This window comes from Pteropus alecto, unplaced genomic scaffold, assembly GCF_000325575.1.
Source record: "Pteropus alecto unplaced genomic scaffold, ASM32557v1 scaffold87, whole genome shotgun sequence".
Taxonomy (NCBI): domain Eukaryota; kingdom Metazoa; phylum Chordata; class Mammalia; order Chiroptera; family Pteropodidae; genus Pteropus; species Pteropus alecto.
In genome coordinates, this window is record NW_006443225.1 from 11,092,247 (window position 1) to 11,110,598 (window position 18,352).

Here is an 18,352-nt window from a genome sequence, read left to right on the forward strand (position 1 = left end):
CTGGAAATGAGCTGGTTGGAACCTTGATCTTGGACTTCCAGGCTCCAGAATTGTGAGAAAATGAATGTTGTTTAAGCCACCTGGTCAATGGTATTTAGTTCTGGCAGCTTGAGGAAACTGATGCACTCTCCAACAGACAGTTAGCTGAGAGCACTTCCTTCTGGAGTATACCAGAGGGGTTAGTTTTTGTAGGAAGGTGTGAAGAGAAGTCTGGAGTGTGAGACCTTCCAGTGGGAGGCAACAAAGGATTATCCAGAGGACAGAAAAACTGCCAAGAGAGAAGGCATTCATGCAAACTTTCTTTCCAGTTTTGCTTGTAGATCACCTTGGCAGAAGACAGTATCAATCACACAGTCATTGCTCAATAAATCTTTAAATAAATGCACAAATTCCCTGGGAACATGGATTTTCTCCGGCGGATTGCTCGTTTACCATATACACAGAATGGTTTGTTTCCGATAACTTTCAGTCTTGTTAGTTGAGGTTTTTAAGAATAAATTCTTTATTATCCCAGAGCACCGAATATTCAATGTCACCCCAATAACTTTTAGTAAAAAAAAAGCCTATATTTAAATGATCTCCTCTTTTCAGATGAAATATTTATTGAAATGTTTTTTCTAAGTTGACTATCACCAATGTCCAATAGAAAAAAAGGAAATTTCTTTTAGTTAAAGAGGTGTTCAATACCCTGAGTGTGAGAAAAATAGATCAAGGTGGAATCCTAAATATCATTTACCCATAATCAATGAAGATACCTGCATGCTTTGATTATATAATATTTTCCCGCCAGGAAAAAAAAATTCCCTGCACCTTATACTTTATGTTCTTACACATTTGTAAAATTTAGCAAACTTTGCTTGGTATGGAAGATGCGGGGCTCAGGCCCTTCGCTGATGTTTTAGATGTCACCTCCTTTAATCCTCACAATATATCTGCAGAATAAGTCTTGTTATCCGTATTTTGTAGATAAAAACTAAAGGAGGGCATCTCTGCAGTATGATGTAGAGACCCAGAAATGCTGATCAGAACCTTTTCTCTTTTCTAAAGATAAATCCAAACATACTTCTTGTTTCATTGAGCCCTTTCTTTACAAGAGCAATTATATTTGGAATTTCGAAAAGATGTTATTCCATGGTCTACTCATGCCATTTTCATTAATATTTTGGAAAGAAAACCTTGCTTTGATCTAAAAGCCATGGCTTAAAATCTATAAGTAACATCCATCCAGCAAATAATGTCTGGGCTAAATATAAAATTAGAGTATGTGTGGAAAACTGAGCCATTATTCTCACATGCAACCCAATAAGAGTTTTAATACAATATATTGTGTGCAACCAGAAGTTAGTTCTGGCTGATAAGTCAGGAGAGAAGTTTATTACATAGATATTTATGAGAGGACAAGCTCTAAGCTAAGGGTCTGAGAATGATGTCCAACCTCAGCCTTCAGAACTGGCCTGATGAGTGTAACCCTGGCCCTCACTAACTCACAGGCACTGGGGACCCTCCTGCTGCCCCGACCCCACCGTTGCCATTTCTGCAGCATGAACTTGGCTGCCATTTTTGCTCCTACATAGATTCTGTGTGGTGCCTCCTTTCTTTTTGGAGACTTGTGGAGCCTCTTAAGTTGCTCACTTTTTATTTTATTTTTTGAAATTTTCTATATTGATTTTTTAAAATGTGGTATAAACATTTGATATGAGATCTATCCTCTTAACAAATTTTTAAGTGTATAATCCAGTATTGTTATAGGCACAGTGTTGCACAGTAGGTCTCTAGAACTTATTTGTCTGTGTAACTGAAATTTTATACCCGTTGACTAGCAACTCTCATTCTGAACCTGTTCTTAGGGGAGCCTAAGTCACATGCCCATATTCTGCAAAAGATATTGGGGAGCCACATTTTCTAGGTTCTGTCTTGGGAAGACAGTATTCTTAAGACTTCATATTCCCTAGACATGACAAGGGCATTCTAAGGTGCTAGCCACACAAATTATATTAAATATCCAGTACAAATATTAATGTTTATAAAACTGGGGTCCAAATAGTTCATTCTCAAATAATGATGTATTTAAAAGAATATGGCCCAGTAATTTCAAAGTCTTTGTTGAACACCACAAAAGCAGTATATAAATCTTTACCAATGAGTCTTAAAATTTCCTCTTTCCTATCCATTGCCCATGCTTCCTGCCCTCAAAGTCTCTGGGAAAGTTCCCATTTTTTGTCAAAAGATCTTCCTGCACCCCTGTGTTCCCCACACAAAAGCCCAAGAACTGGTCTAGTAAGGAAGAAAATAAAAGCAGCTTGGCTAAAGATAACGAAAAGGAACAGGCTCACAAATATTTTAAAAGAAAGATAAAGGCTAGCATTCATATTTATGAGTCTAAAAAGAACATCAATTAGATTTCAAGTTCCCAGTACAGAATTAATTCTTTGGGTATAAATTCTTAGTTACTGTTATTGCCACACATAATTGGTTCTTGGACACTCCTTGTTAGCTCATGTTAGCTTATCCTCATGTATTTCCTATGACAGTTTATGGCAGACATAGTTTCACTTACTTCAAATATTCATTCTTTTATGGAATTTGTTGCCCCTGGCACAGAGCCATTAAACTGTATATTCACGTTTACAGCTCTACCAAATGAAACCTTGCACAATATTTCAGACTAGTATTGCTTGAGGTACACAGCTGGATCTAAATGGCTATCAACACAATTTCTGCTTAGCAGATATCAGATAGCCTCCCTTAGAATATGGACTATAGCTTTAAATTACTGTAGAATTCTACCTACGATAGTGGGGATCTGTGCTTCTGTCAAAACTATAGCCGTAATAAAAATATAGTAACTGAACCTAACACCAGCCATTGGGTCGTTGCAAATTTTTGCTTCTAGAGCATGTAGACTGGGCTGCTGGCTCACTTTCGTGGAGGGGCCGGGTGTTCCTATTTTAATTCTTTCCACTGGGGGAGCATTCACTTTTGAGTCAGTTCGAAACGTAGAACACATTGTTTCAGTGTTATGTGGGGAAGCTAGCATTTTCATTTAACTGATAACTAAATTATAAGGTGAACAGTACTCTAGAGTCTATGCGCTATGAAGTCTTGAGTTATTTGAAATGCTTCCCTTACTTAGGCTGGGCTGGTAGAACAAGGATAGATGCCCTGGGCAGAAACTCCCACCGGACATCCGCTGGGGAAAGAAGAAGTTATAACTGCAGAAACACAGTGTGGGGAATTGGCAGCACATTGGAAATGAGGAGTTAGAGTGTGCTTTGCAAGGTCTTCGAGTTGTCTTTATTTTTATGTGCATCCTTCAGATATCCTAGTAGTTCTCAGTGCAATTTGTTTTGTAAAATATATTAGGTATTCAATGTAGCTGTTTTCAGGTTTATTATTCAATATTTAGATTCATGAAAATATTCCATTAAATGCAATCGCTCATATAATTACCTTGCTTAATCTACAGCATACTCTAATTAACATTGCACAGAATTCTGATTTAATCAATTAGATTTGATCTGGTACAACTTAACTGTAAATACTTTTCGTGATGCAGCAGCCCAAAATAATTATCGAGAGCTAAGGTAATATACGACACTATATAAAACTAACAAATTTCCCATGTTAAGAAAAGTAAATCAAAATTTGAACTATAATTTTACTATTAAAAAAAGTAAACCGTTAAGAGTAGATCCTTTTGTTTCCATTAATAGTCTATTAAAAACAATCTTATAGGGAGTATTAGAACTTAAAACAATGTTTTATTTTCGCATCTATTCCCTAACGGCCTTGAGAACAAAAGATTAAATTCCAGCAAGATTCGGCACTTTTTGCTTTGTTAATAGACTCATTAATATCAATATCTGGCCTTCCTGGTTGTTCTGGACACTTAGGCTTTCGCCTGTTGTGTGAATAGAAATAACTAGTATAAAACAACTCCCTGTCCCCAGATCATTTCTGAACATTTATTGTCAGATGAGATGAATTAAGGTTTAAATTCCCAGGCATATAGTTCCTTAGCAAGACTGAATCTCAAGCCTGCCTCATATCCATTTCTGCAAATATGTAACTGGAACTAAAGATAAAGAGAAATTAGATTCGTAAAACAGAGAATATGAACGTTTCCTGATTGTCTACTATGTTCTAGATTCTGTGCTAGGTATTCCACATATAATCTCATTTAATACTTTTTTTAGATTTAATTTTGATTTTTTTATTGAAGCGATGTGCATTTTATTAACATCAAAAAGATAGGGTGGTGAGAAGTTGGGAGTTCTTTTTAAAAAACGATCTTCTTTTCAGAGGAATGTACTCTTCGTAAGATATTTTTCATAATTAAAAATAACACCAGTCAAATATTATGACAAGATTTGTATTAAAAAAAACCACAGCAGTCCTCTGCTTCATCCTTTCTGACTCCCATTGCCTCTCATTAGTTTAATAATTCAAAATCTTTTTATATCTTTTTTTCAAAAGTTTTAAAATTATTTCTTCTAGTATTTACTTATTTCTAAATTAAATGCAAATACGGATATTTCTTGATTTCTTTTTCCATTTTAGATGTTGTCTATAGATGTCCTACTATAGCAGTTGAAGATTTAGTTCTCCTATACCCCTTCCTCTAATATACATTTACTTCTTCCTGTCCTTTCGATATATTAATATCACAGTTTTGGGTTAAATTAATATTTAGGGCTAACATTTAACTATATAAATATTATTTATAGATATGTCACATAGTATACTACGATTCTATTTCTTCTCTTGTGTTATTACTTAATGTTTTCACCAGCGTTAACAATTGCATTTTTTTGTTGTTTGCTTGGTATCTGTGCTTTATTACTGACTCACCCCTACACTTTCTGATATAAGTTAAAATGAACATGTTTAAGTGTTCCGTTTCATGTTCACTTTGGAGAATCTGAAGTCCTCGGTTCTCCTATTCCGAGTTAGTTGTTCTCTAAGCCTGGCATACAGCCATTACTGGGACTTTTCCCTTCACCATTATCTTGAGATTCTTTTCCCATGCCTTTCTCCTATGTTGGATTTCCTATTTTCTGGCAACCTACATCTTTCTCTTTCTTGATTTATGCCTCATTTTGGTAGGCATAACCTTCACGAGTGGCCTGAGAAAGGTGAATGATTTAGGACCTCAATTTTATGAAAATGTGACATTTCATTGATTGTTTTACTGGATGTAGATTTTTAAGACAAAACTTTTCTGCAAAACTCTGAAGGCATTTCTCCACTGTCTTCAGGCTTCAGTGGTGTTGTTGACAAATTTCGTGCTACTCTAGTCCTTATTCCTTTGTCGTCACTTTTTTTTTTTTTTTTACTCTCTGGAAATTTTTAGGCTCATCTCTTTATCCCGGTGTTCACGATGTGTCAGATAAGTCCTCTGAGAGGATTTGTATTTGCTTCTACCAAATACTTGGAGGGCACAACCAATCTGGGATTAATCTGCATTACATTTTTGGCTAGAGGTTTATCCGACCATTTAGGTACCGGTTTATCCCTCTTTCTGAAAGTAAAGTTCCTGTGAAAACTTTCATAAACCAAAATGGCATGAAGTGAAGAAGCAGTCATCTTAGGACACATCGTGCTAATGGATGTACAGAATAAATCAAGATAAAGCACAGATGCTCACTAAGACACAGTCTCAGTGGCTTGGTGCTGAGATGCTTAGTTCCCAGGTAGGGAGCTCAATGGGGTCATATTCACTGATTGGGGTGCGCGCTGCCTCTGTCATAGCTCCCTGCAAAACAAACACTGAATGCTATTTTTGCTTTTTCTCTCTCTCTCTTTTTTTTTTTTGTAAAAGTAAAAATCCTCTTCGGATTTCTTTTTGTTAGTGAAAACAGGTACTAATGTAGGTGTATCATAAAAGCGGGTGGTCTTAAGTGAATTTTGATAAGTGAGAAATACCTGTAATCTGAAATCGGGCTGCAAACTCAGGTGAGGGTTGACTTGTTCCACATTCTCAGTGGCAACTTCTCCCCTCTTTACTCTTGCCAAATTTGAAATAGTTCATTTTCCTTGTGGTTTCTTAGATGTAGTATGGGGATTATTTGTAATTTACCTTTGGGAATCCCAGAATCCTGGTAGGAGGAGAATCTATTAGACTTCTCATCTTAGGGGAGACTTGAGCTTTCTTCTCTGCTCTCATTCTCCAAAATGCTGTGAAAATCAGTCTTCACTCACTGGTTTGACAATGCTCTCAGGATAATAGCGCACCACTTAGCTTTCTGGGTTCCTGCCTTCACTCAATGCCTGGCTGGAGATCCCCTTACTTTTTTGTTTGATATTTTAAAGATGATTTAAAAAATCAAATTTTGTCCAGAAATTTTAGTTATTTCCAGCAGTCCAGAATTCTATGCTGTCATATTTCTGGAAATGAAAGTCTAGATGACCTTTCTAAGCTTCAATTTTCTTATTTGAAAAATGAGGATAATAGTAGTATAATATATGAAGAATAATGTGAGGTTATTAGTGTAAAGTGCTTACTGCTGTGTCTGGCACCTCAATTAATGTTTTCTCCTATTTTAAAAGTGGTATTCTCAGAGTCTAAACATAAATGCTCTATCTTGCTATTTTATAGGTACGTGGTACACTAATGCCAGGGAATAAAGATGTGACTAACTCAAAGTCTTGAAAATTTTATATTTATTATATTAAGGGATATAGTTCTTTCCATTTCAAAAATTTTCATTTCAAAAGAAGCACATGATTAAACATTATTAGTAGTCAAGATCTTAATTGAGAACATGAGATTTATTTAAAATGAAATCCTCAATTTGTACATTTCTTGAGGCAAAAGAATTTGAAAATGTTCCCCACCTTAATCAAATGAGACTCTGACAGGACATAAAATAGATGCTTTCTCTTACAACAAACTAGTCTATGCTCTTGTTTTATTATTATTATTTATCTTTTTTTTTTATTGCCACAGAGCATTGAATTGCATGAGAAGTTCCTTTTAAAGTCCACAGATATGTTCACTCCAAACATGCCCCTCTCTTTAAAAACAATTTCTACCCATTGCCAATTAACTCTTGTGCAGAATCAGCCCTCTCTTTGGTGGTGGACTTGACCTTGGGCCATCTCAAGGACACTTCCTTAGTAGGTGCATTGTGATGTTCTTCACGGCCAGCATGGTTTCTGTACAGGTGGGTTGGATAAGCATCTCTGGGAGTAAAAATCCAAAGTGCCCAGTGTCACGCAGTTCAAAAGCAAATGTGTAGGGTATTCCAGTTTTGTAGGCCCAATCCATTGAGCTACCAGAACTCACATCTAAAAGTTAAAAAAAAAAAAAAAAAATTCAGCCTTACCAAAGAGTCTGCGTAATTTTCAAAAAATGTATATATAGTACTTGTTCACTAAGCTATACTAAATCCTTCCAATAAATACCATTTCAACAAGAATGATTTAACAGTAATTCCTTGACATTGAGCTCATGGAATTTATAAATCATACCTGCTATCATTTTTGAGGATCTAGTCTAAGCATTAATGTTTTTCCAGTACAATGACCTCGAATTTCTCAGCCTCAATTCCAGTAACATTTATCCCCACCCACACTTTATTCATCCATAAACAAAACCACACCGTGGACTTTTTTCCTTCTCATCACTCAGTTCTTCTCCACTTCCAAGGTCTAGAATATTGAAATTCTGTTCCCAGAAAACCTCCTAATTTCTTCTACTTTCCTTATTTTTTCATTCCTAATAAACTTGTTCTTTGTCTTTGCTTAAGTTCGAAGTTTCCAGACTCCTCCCACCCTTCTTCTAATTTCATTTGACTCTCCACCGGGCCATGGTCAATTCACTTAATTTCTCACCAGACCCCTAAAAGGCTCCATCCAGTCCTTTTTCTGCCTTTGTTTGGCTAGTTCTCACTCCCTGGCCTAGTTTCTCTGCTTTCACTTCTTATGAGGGAGCTGGAAACAGTCTTTGCTGTAAATTCACACTAATCACTTTCTCTGCTCCCAAAGCTGCTTGCTCTCAGCTCCTTTTTCTAGACTTTCATTTACGGAAACTTTCTCTTTCTCTTCTCGTCCTTCTAGTCTCTTCCAGCCCCTCACTTTTTTGCTGTCGCCATGCTCATCATGGGTAATTAGCCCATCACTTCCTCTACTGACATCACGGCTCTCTGACTTTTCTCTTTTTGGCTCAGAGGAAGAAAAGTTGCTTGTCTTTTACGTGTCATCTTTTGATACCATTCATTGTCTTCTCTGCTAGTGAGAGGGTCCCTTCTCTGGGACTTTGTTTCATTAATTAACCCCCGCCCCCACACCTCTTTGCATCTGCACTGATCAAAATGTTTAAGCACGGTTTTCCTATAGTACTTCTCATGATCCTGCTATATGCCATCTTCTTGTTCTTCTTGTCACTTTAGAACTCAAAAGAGTATGTATGTTTCTTGTACATCTTCAACCACTTTTACCCTGGTTCTTGCCTCTACCAGTCCATGAAAACTTTGTTCTTGAAGGTCACCAATGACAGCAAGCCTAATCTCCTTTTTTTAAAAACTTTTTCTTCCTCAGATCTAACTTTCGACCTCTCAGTAGTGTTTAACCTCCCTGACAATCCTTTCTGGCAACTATCTCCTTAAGGCTCCTGTGATCTCACATGCTCCAGCTTTTCAACAGAGTTGAAAGTGTGGGCACTAGAGGTAGACTGCAAACTTGGGCTGTATCCGGTCCCACCACCTGTGACTTCTCTGTGCCTCAGTGTCCCGTTTTGAAAAAGGGATAATACCTACTGCATACTGTCGTTGTGAAAATGAAATGAAATAATGTGCTTAGCATATATTACTTGTTATTTTGCATCTTTACACCCCAAAGTGCCCAGTATGTAGCTTTTAGCATAACATGCTCTTCATAATTTTAAAATAAATGAGTACATGTTTCATAGAAGAATCTTTATATCCTTTCCCCCTGAAATTTATATGATCTAGCCTGACACACTATTATGTTAAAAATTTCAGAGCATTATTTGCTCATATGATACAATTTTTTAATGCTATTTTTTGCCAGGACAAGTTAGAGATAGAATTATTATGTGAAGATGGCAATTACATGACTCTGGTGTTTCTCAGGCTCTCTTTGCTTCAATTAAAGACAGAAAGTGGGCTGGCTGTGGCTTCATTGTCCTTCTGGGTTGGAGTACACTGGCAATACAAATAGTAGTCATAGTAGCCAAAGTCAGAGACTATATGTGCCAACAGTTACATCACAGTACTGCGACAGCCTCATTTCTATGGTAACAGGTTCTTCTCAGTAAATATAATACTATGACTATGCCTTGATATCAAGCTGAGAATGTGAAGTGTGAGTAAAATTTTTAAAAATTAATGTTTTAAAATTGTTAATATATATAGGTATTACTTGGTAATGTGATTTCCCCCATTATTTAAAAACTTAAAAAAATTTTCAATTTCAGTTGGCATTGAATATTATGTTAGTTTCAGGTGTACAGCATAGTGGTTAGACATTTATATAACTTATGAAGTGATCCTTGTGATAGGTCTCGTACCCACCTGGCACCATTCATAGTTATTATAATATTAACTATATTCCCTATGCTCTACTTTACATCCCTGTGACTATTTTATAACTGACAATTGTGTTTCTGGATCCCGCCCCCTTTTTCACCTACCTCCCCAAACCCCTCCCATCTGGCAACCATTAAAATGTTCTCTGTATCTGAGTTTCTGTTTTGTTTATTTTGTCTTCTAGAGTCTACATATAAGTGAAAGTATATGATATTTGTCTTTGTGTGACATTTCATTTAGCATAATACCCTCTAGGTCCATCCATGTTGCAAATGGTAAGATTTCATTCTTTTTATGGCCGAGTAATATTACATTGTCTGTACGTACAACTTCTTCTTTATCCAGTTGTTTATAGATGGTTAGGTTGCTTCCATATCTTGGCTATTATAAAAAATGCTGCACTGAACATAGTGTATGTATCTTTTCAAATTAGTGTTTTGGATTTCTTTGGATAAATACTAAGAAGTGGGATTGCTGGGTCATATGGTAGTTTATTTTTAATTTTTGAGGAACTTCCATATTGTTTTCCAAAGTGCTGCACCAATTTAAAATCCTACCAACAATGCATGAGGGTTCCGTTTTCTCCACATCCTCTCCAGCACTTGTTGTTTGTTGATTTATTGTTGCTGGCTATTCTGACAGGTGTGAGGTGATACTGCATTGTGGTTTTAATTTGCATTTCTCTGATGATTAATGATGTCGAGCATCTTTTTATATATTTATTGGCCATCTGTATTTCCTGTTTTAAAAAAAATGTCTCTTCAGTTCCTCTGCACACTTTTTTAATGGAGTATCTTTTTGGCGTTAAGTATGAGTGCCTTATAGATTTTGGACATTAACCTCTCATTGGATTATCATTGGCGAGTATCTTCTCCCATTCGATAGGTTGTCTTTTTGTTTTGTTGATGGTTTCCTTCACTGTGCAAAAACATTATAGATTGATATAGTTCTATTTGTTTATATTTTCTGTTTCCCTTGTCCGAGGAGACATATCCAAAAAAATATATCGTTAAGAGCAATGTCAGAGAGTTTACTGCTTATGTTTTCTTCTAGGAGTTTTATGCTTTTGGGTGTTACATTTAAGTCTTTAATCTAATTTGAATTTATTCTTCAATATGGTATAAGAAAGTAGTCTAGTCCCATGTTTTTGCATGTAGCTGTCCAGTTTTCCTGACACCTTTTATTGAATAGACTGTCTTTACTGCATTGTATATTCTTGCCTCCCTTGTCATAGATTAAATGACCATATAGGTGTGGGTTTCTTTCTGGACTCTATTCTGTTGCATTAATTTATGTGTTTTTTATGCCAGTACCATGTTATTTTGATTCCTACAGCCTTCTAGTATATAGTTTGATATCAGATAGTATACCTCCAACTTTGTACTTCTTCTCAAGAGTGCTTTGGTTATTTGGGGGCTTTTCTGGTTCTATATAAATTTTAGGATTATCTGTTCTAGTTATGTGAAAAAATGCTGTTGGTATTTTGATAGAGATTGTGTTGAATCTAGATTGCTTTGGGTAGAATGACATTTTAACGATGTTAATTCTACTTATTCATGAGCGTAGTATATATTCTTTCATTTATTTGTGTCCTTTTCAATTTCTTTTTTCAGTGTCCTATAATTTTCCAAAGATAGGTCTTTTACCTCCTTGGTTAAATTTATTTGTAGGTATTTTATTATTTTTTCATGCAATTGTAAATGGAATTGTTTTTTAAAATTTCTTTGTGATTTATTGGTGTATAAAATGCAATATTAATTGATTAGCTGATTTCCGAATCTTAATTTTTGTATCCTGCTACCTTACCGAATTCATTTATCGGTTCTAATAGTATTTTGGTAGACTCTTTAGTTCTCTCTACATAGTATGTCATCGACAAATAACGACAGTTTTACTTCTTTTCCAATTTGGATGTCCTTTATTTCTTACCTGATCATTATAGCTAGGACTTTTATTACTATGTTGAATAAAAGCGGTGAAAGCGGGCATCCTTGTCTTGTTCACCACTGAGTATAATGTTAACTATGGGTTCATCATATATAGCCTTTATTATGTTGAATTACGTTCCCTAAATTTCCACTTTGCTGAGAGTTTTTATCATAAATTGATATTGGATTTTGTCAGGTGTCTTTTTTTCTTTTTTTCTTTTTTTTTGCATCTAATGAAATGATCATATGGTTTTTATCCTTCATTTTCTTTATGCGGTGTATCATGTTAATTGATTTCTGGATATTGAACCAACTGTGAATCCCAGGAATAAATCCGTCTTGATCATAGAATATGATCTTTTTAATGTATTGCTGAATCTGGTTTTCTAATATTTTGTTGAAGATTTTTGTGTCTATGTTCATCAGGGATATTGGTCTAAATTTTCTTTCTTTTTTTTTGGTAATGTTTTTATATGGTTTTGGAATCAAGGTAATGTTAGACTTGTAAAATGATCTTGGGAGCCTTCCCTCTTCTTCAATTTTTTGGAATAGTTTGAGAAACCTAAGTGTTAATTCTTCTTTGAATATTTGGTAAAATTCACCTGTGAAACCATCTGGTCCAGGACTTTGTTGGGGATTTTTTACTTACTGACTTGATTTTGTTAGCAGTTATTGGTCTGTTGTGATTTTCTGTTTTTCTTAATTCAGTCTAGGAATATATCCATTTCTTATAGATTATTCAATTTGTTGTCATATAATTCATAGAATTTTCTTATAATTTTTTGTATTTCTGTGGTGCTGACTGTCATTCTTCTCTTTCATTTCTGATTTAATTTATTCAGGTCCTCTCTTTTTTTCTTGATGAGTCTGGTTAAAGGTTTATCAATTTTTATTTTTTCAAAGAACTAGCTTTTGCTTTCATTGATATTTTCTATTATTTTTTAGACTCTTTTGTTTTTGCTCTAATCTTTATCGTTTCCTTCTACTCACTTTGAGCTTTGTTCTTTTTCTAGTTCCTTTAGGTATAAGGTTAGATTGTTTATTTGAAATTTTTCTTGTTTCTTGAGGTAGGCCTGTATTGCTATGAATTTCTCTCTTCGAACTATTTTGATTGTGTCCCACAGATTTTAGGTTGTTGTGTTTTTTGTCTCAAGGTATCTTTTGATTTCTTCCGAATTTTGTTATTAACCTATTCATTATTTAGTAGCATGTTATTTAGCCTCCACATGTTCCTGTGTGTTTAAGTTTTCTTTTAATGTCTAATTTCTCACCATTGTGATTGGAGCAGATGCTTGATATGATTTCATCCTTAAATTTATTGAGACTTGTTTTTTGGCTTAACATGTGGTCTATCTTAAAAAATGTTCCATGTGCACTTGAAAAGAATGTATATTCTCCCTTAGGTGAATAATTCTAAAAATGTTAATTAAGGTCATCTGGCCTAATGGGTCATTTAAGGTCACTGTTTCCTTATTGGTTTTCTGTCTGGATGATTTATTCATTGTTGTCAATGGGGTGTTAAAATTCCTGCCTATGACTGTATTACTGTTGATCTCTCCCTTTATGTGTGCCAATATTTGTTTTATATATCTAGAGTCTCCTACTTTGGGTGCATAAATGGTTACAAGGATTACATCCTCTTGTTGGATTGATCTCTTTATCATTATGTAATGTCCTTCTTTGTCTCTTGTCATAGGCTTTGTTTTTAAGTCTATTTTGTCTGATATAAGTATTGCTATCTCAGCTTTTTTGTTTCCATTTTCATGAAACATCTTTTTCCATCACCTTACTTTCAGTCTGTATGTGTCTTTCAATCTGATGTGGGTCTCTTGTAGGGGGCATATTTATGGGTCTTGTTTTCCTCCCTATTCAGCTACTCTATGTTTTTTGATTAGAGCATTTAATCCATTTACATTTAAAGTAATTATTGATAGGTGTATAGTTATTGCCATTTTATTATTCATATTTTTTATTTTTTTCTTCTTTAAGAAGTCCCTTTAACATTTCTTGTAATACTGTGTGCTGTAATACTTTATCTTTTCTTATGTGGGATGCTCTTTATCTCTCCTTCAATTCTAAATGATAGCTATACTGTGTAGAATAATCTTAGTTGTAAGTTCTTGCTTTTCATCACTTTGAATGTTTTATGCCAGTTTCTTCTGGGCTGCAAAGTTTCCATTGAGAAACCACCTGACAGTCTTATGGGAGGATCCTTGTATGGAACTAACTGCTTTTAACTTGCTGCTTTGAGGATTCTTTTTATTTAAATTTTGGCATTTTAATTATGATGTATCATAGTGTGAGCCTCTTTAGGTTCATTTTATTTGGGACTAACTGCACTTTCTGGACTTGTATGCCTATTTCCTTCACCAAGTTAGGAAAGTTTTAAGTCAGTATTTCTTCAAATAGATTTTCTATCCCTTGTTCTTTCTCCACTGGTAAGCCTATGATGTGAATGTTGTTACACTTGATGTTGTCCCAGAGGTTCCTTAAACAATCCTCACTTTTACAAATTTTTTCTTTTTGCTGTCCTGATTGGGTTTGCTGTCCTGATTGGGTTTTCTGCTACCTTGTCTTCCAAATCACTGATTCGATCCTCTGCCTCATCTAATCTGCTCTTCATTCCCTCTAGTGTAGTCTTCATTTCCATTATTGTATTCTTCATTTATAACTGGTTCTTTTTTATGATTTCTGTCTCTATGTAAGTTCTCCCTGAGTTCATTAATTATTTGTCTAAGTTCATTGAACATTCACATAACCAGTGCTTTGAACTCTGTATCTGGTAGATTGCTTGCCTCTATTTCATTTAGTCCTTTTTCTGAAGTTTTATCATATTCTTTCATTTGGGACATGGTTTTTTGTCTCCTCATTTTGGCTGCTTCCCTTTGTTTGTTTTCATGTATTAGGTAGATCTTCCATGTCTCCCATTTTTGGCAAAGTGGTCTTATGTAGTAGGTGTCCTGTGGAGTTCAGTGCTGTATTCTCCCTGGTCACTTGAGCTGGGTGCCCCATGGGCGTTCTTTGTGTGGGTTGTGTATATGCCCTCCTGTTGTACCTGAACCTTGATTTCTGTTGATATGTCAGTGGGTAGGATTTACCCTCAGGCTGACTGGCTGTGAGGACTGGCTGTGACTACAGTGGATGAGCTATTGTGCAGGAGCTGACCTTGTAGAGCAGGATTTGCTCTGGTGCCTGCCCAGTCCACCCTTTAGGTGTGTCATTTGTGGAGCTAATTGGGTTGTTCTCTGGTGTGGTCTGAAGTTGGGCACTGTGTGTGTTGGCTCTGGATCCTCTAGAGAGGGGCTTTGGTGCAGGCCCAGGTCAGCTGCTGTCTATGCCTGGCCCAGGAACACCTGGTAGGAGTTGTAAAGTGATCTATGGTTGATAGTTGCCTATGCTGGGCTTGGAGGTGTCTGGGAGAGGCTATGCTGTAAACTGAGGCTGGCTGCCAGTAGTGCCAGGCTAGGGGCTGCTTAGTAAGAGGCACAGGGCATGCTGAAGCCAGCTGCTGCTTGTTTTGGGTTTGTTAACCTTTGAGAGATTTTAGGAAAATCTATAGCCCAGGCCTAGGTGGCCATTTGTGAAGAATAGCTAGTGGAAGAGGTTTTGGCTGGTATGTGAGTTGAGTGGGGCAGGGTTTCAGGAAATCCTCAGAGTGGGGCAAGGGGTATTAGCCTTGTTAGATTGTTAGAGACTCAGATTCGATTCTTGCTTGTGTGTGTAGGTTGGGTGGTGGGAGGGCTCAACAAAGGAACAGTGGTGCCTGCCAGCACTTCTGTCCTGGAGAGAGCTGCTCTTCTACCCCTTCTGTGAAGCCAGTCAATTCAGTTCCTCCTCATATGTTCCTGGAGCTTTTCGAGCTGCTGTCCCTTAGTTGGAACTTATGACAAGTGTAGGTGAGTAAGTCTGTTCTTGGGCCCTATAAGACAATGCCTGGGTCTACAGTGGTTCTCTCTCTCACCCACAGGAAATCCCCACTGATTTTCACAGCCAGATGTTGTGGGGATTCTTCTTCCTGGCACTGGTGCTCTGGGCTGGGGAGCCTGGTATGGGGCTGGGACCCTGATGTGGGGCTGGGACCCCTTGCTCCTCAGTGGAAACCTCCACAGTCAAGATATCTTTCCTGATTCTTAGCCTCCACACATGTTGGGGTATTAGATCAGCCCATTTTCTGTCTCTGCCCCTCCTACCAGTCTCATTGTGGCTTTTTTATATCCTTAGTTATAGGAGTTCTGTTCAGCTAGTCTTTAGGTGGTGCTCAAGGATGGCTGCTCTATAATTTAGTTGTAATTTGATGTAGTCACGGGAGTAGGTGATCACAGTGTTTTCCTACTCTGCTACCTTGACCAAAAGTTGGTAATGTGACTTTTTAATATTATATTTCCCTTTTCATGGTGGCTCTATTGAAAAATTGTTCTAAAAAGGTCAGCATTAGACCAATGATCCTGGAGTTTGAAAAAAAGTTCAGATATATAGGACATTCTCATTATTAGGATTAACTTATTTGATAAGCATTGATAATTGATAAACCAAGATTTTCTTCTGAAGGCTGAAGAAAGTGGTTAGGAATATAATGACAGGTAGATTAAAGACATCAGGGGAAATTTGCTACCTCACTGAAAAGCATAATTGGATCTCACTATCTTCACATATACATATAACCTGTGTGTGTGATACCTTAATGTGCATACACAGACCTTCATATATTTATGATTTCTCACTAGATTTTCCAAATCACGTAGTCAATGAATTTTAGAATTTGAAAGGCCCTGAGACATGATCTTATCCAAATGCTCATTGAACAGTTGCAGACGAAGCCCAGAATTAATATCTTGGCTAGGATTATACCTAGTGACAGAATTCGGAGCAGAATCCATGTCTCCTGATTTTTTTGTGCAAGTTCTTTCCATATACTTAGTCGTTCTTTATTTCATATAAAATTAAAAAAATTTTAATCACCTTTTAAGGAGAAATTCAGCTGAAGGTGTTATGTAAGAAACAGAATTTCATAAGAAGAATGGAAAGGAATAAAAGGGAAGCTATTTTCAGGCTGAAACATTACTTCATTATCATCTCAAGGCCCATTTCTATGCTTACAGTAGTTACAATTGCTTAAGGAGACCATTTTGGTACTTTCTACTGTCATAAAATCTCAATTCAACTTTGTAACTTTGTAGTCATTGCTACATGCCTAGAATATTCTCTGCTTAGAATTTATTTAAGTGTGTGTAGTGATTTCTGTCAAAAAACTAATCAGAGATAAACTCCCTTCATTTTCCTTGGCTAATTTGGTAGTCAAAAATCCCACTTTAGGGTGGAACACACCTTCTCTTTTTTTAAAGGGAAGTAATTACACAGGATATTAGTTCAAGAGACAACTCTAACACAACATACACAGGAAACCTACACAATGTGCTGGAGGCAGGTCCATATCTATACCGTACCCCATATACCGACCGAAGTGCATTCACAGCTTTATAAGCTGCAGATTCCTGTGAGGGAAAATAGAGAAATTATATCACTTACATTACTGCATTGAAATCCTTGGAAACACTGGCATGTTGTTTGAGCCTTGTCAGTCATCAGTTGAAGAACAATGATGGGCACATTAGTTAATAGCTATATTTAATAATATTGTTATGTTACTTTTTGTCACGTGCTGCATTTTACAATATGTTTTAGAACACATTTGATCCTCATAACAAGCCAGTGATCAGTAATATTCCTATTTTACAGGTGAGAAAAGGAAGGCTCATCAAGGTTAAATGGGCAGGCTGGGGTTCTACAGCAAGGAGGGGTTGAGTTGGGATAAGTGCATAAGTACTCATATCGTCTGATGCTGATGTAGGGTTCTGTCCTCTTACTTTTAGTTCAGACACATATTTCCATAAATTACAAAATGCTTGATAGGCAGGACCCATGTCAGTCTCATTCATAGCCACATATGCAGTATTTAGCCATGAGCCTATATATAACAGATGCTTAATCAATATTTCTTGCATGAATGTTGAATAAGCATAGATCTGTAAGAGTATCAACATAATCTTATCGATCCTTAAGTACCTACTTCAGTGTTTGAGTACATGGTATTTAAAACACATTTGGATCAATTAAGAAGCCTTCTAATTTAGTAAGAATGACTTCTCTTACGTTTATCTCCACTGGGAACAGGAACAATTTCAGAATGCTCCATGACTGCTAAGGTTACGTACGCCTGACAGAGCTCAGCCAGGTAGTGCTGAGATGTAGAAATTCTGAGGTGGAACTCTTCCCACCAATGCTAAAATGCTCAACGTGATCAAAACACGAAAATGGTAAACATTCTAACATGAGCTAGAATGATATAGACTACCCTCGAAAACATTTTCAAATGGCATAAAAACACTGGTTTCAACAAGGAGTTAGAGAAGTATTGTATGACCGGTGAGGGAAAAAGAAGTATGTGGAAACCAGTGTACAATGATCCCATTTCAATTAGCCTATAAATAATTTAAAACATCAATTGAGGCACTCTAGGCAACGTGGAGCTGTGTGTTGGACCCAGCTTCCGCTTGCTGTCTTCATTCGCCTCAGGGATGCATAAAGCAGCATTTGCAGCAAATGCCACCCCTCGTGGATATTCAGGGACCAGGCTCCAGAACCTGGCAGACAGTTTATTATTGATCTCACCGGTGATGGTAGTCTCCTCTCAGGAGCCAGTATTAAAAAGGATGTAAACACCATAATGAGGTATCCATAATATGGAGAATGTTTTAAGATTCTAACATCTTATTCAATGGTCACAAATATCCCCTGGCAAGGGCAGATAATTCTACATTTAGAAGATTATTGCATTCTGCTAGTGAAGAGACTTTTGTTCCTCATTATTACAGA

At 36.4% G+C, this 18,352-nt stretch overlaps 1 protein-coding gene and 1 long non-coding RNA gene across 2 annotated transcripts in view; one reads left to right on the top strand and one right to left on the bottom strand.

Annotated features, from left to right (window-relative positions):
* Positions 1-18,352, top strand: part of LOC107196538 — a 186,286-nt gene that overhangs the window by 17,812 nt on the left and 150,122 nt on the right. The gene's annotated exons all lie outside the window — the stretch shown is intronic.
* CPA6 (carboxypeptidase A6) overlaps positions 6,754-18,352 on the bottom strand; it is a 221,922-nt gene continuing 210,323 nt past the window's right edge. Inside the window, exons 10-11 of the mRNA XM_006924017.1 lie at positions 16,887-16,971; positions 6,754-7,290 (exon numbers count right to left, since the gene is read on the bottom strand). Coding sequence (XP_006924079.1) covers positions 7,103-7,290; positions 16,887-16,971 — 273 coding nt within the window. The 3' untranslated portion in view covers positions 6,754-7,102. The remainder of the gene's footprint in view (positions 7,291-16,886; positions 16,972-18,352) is intronic.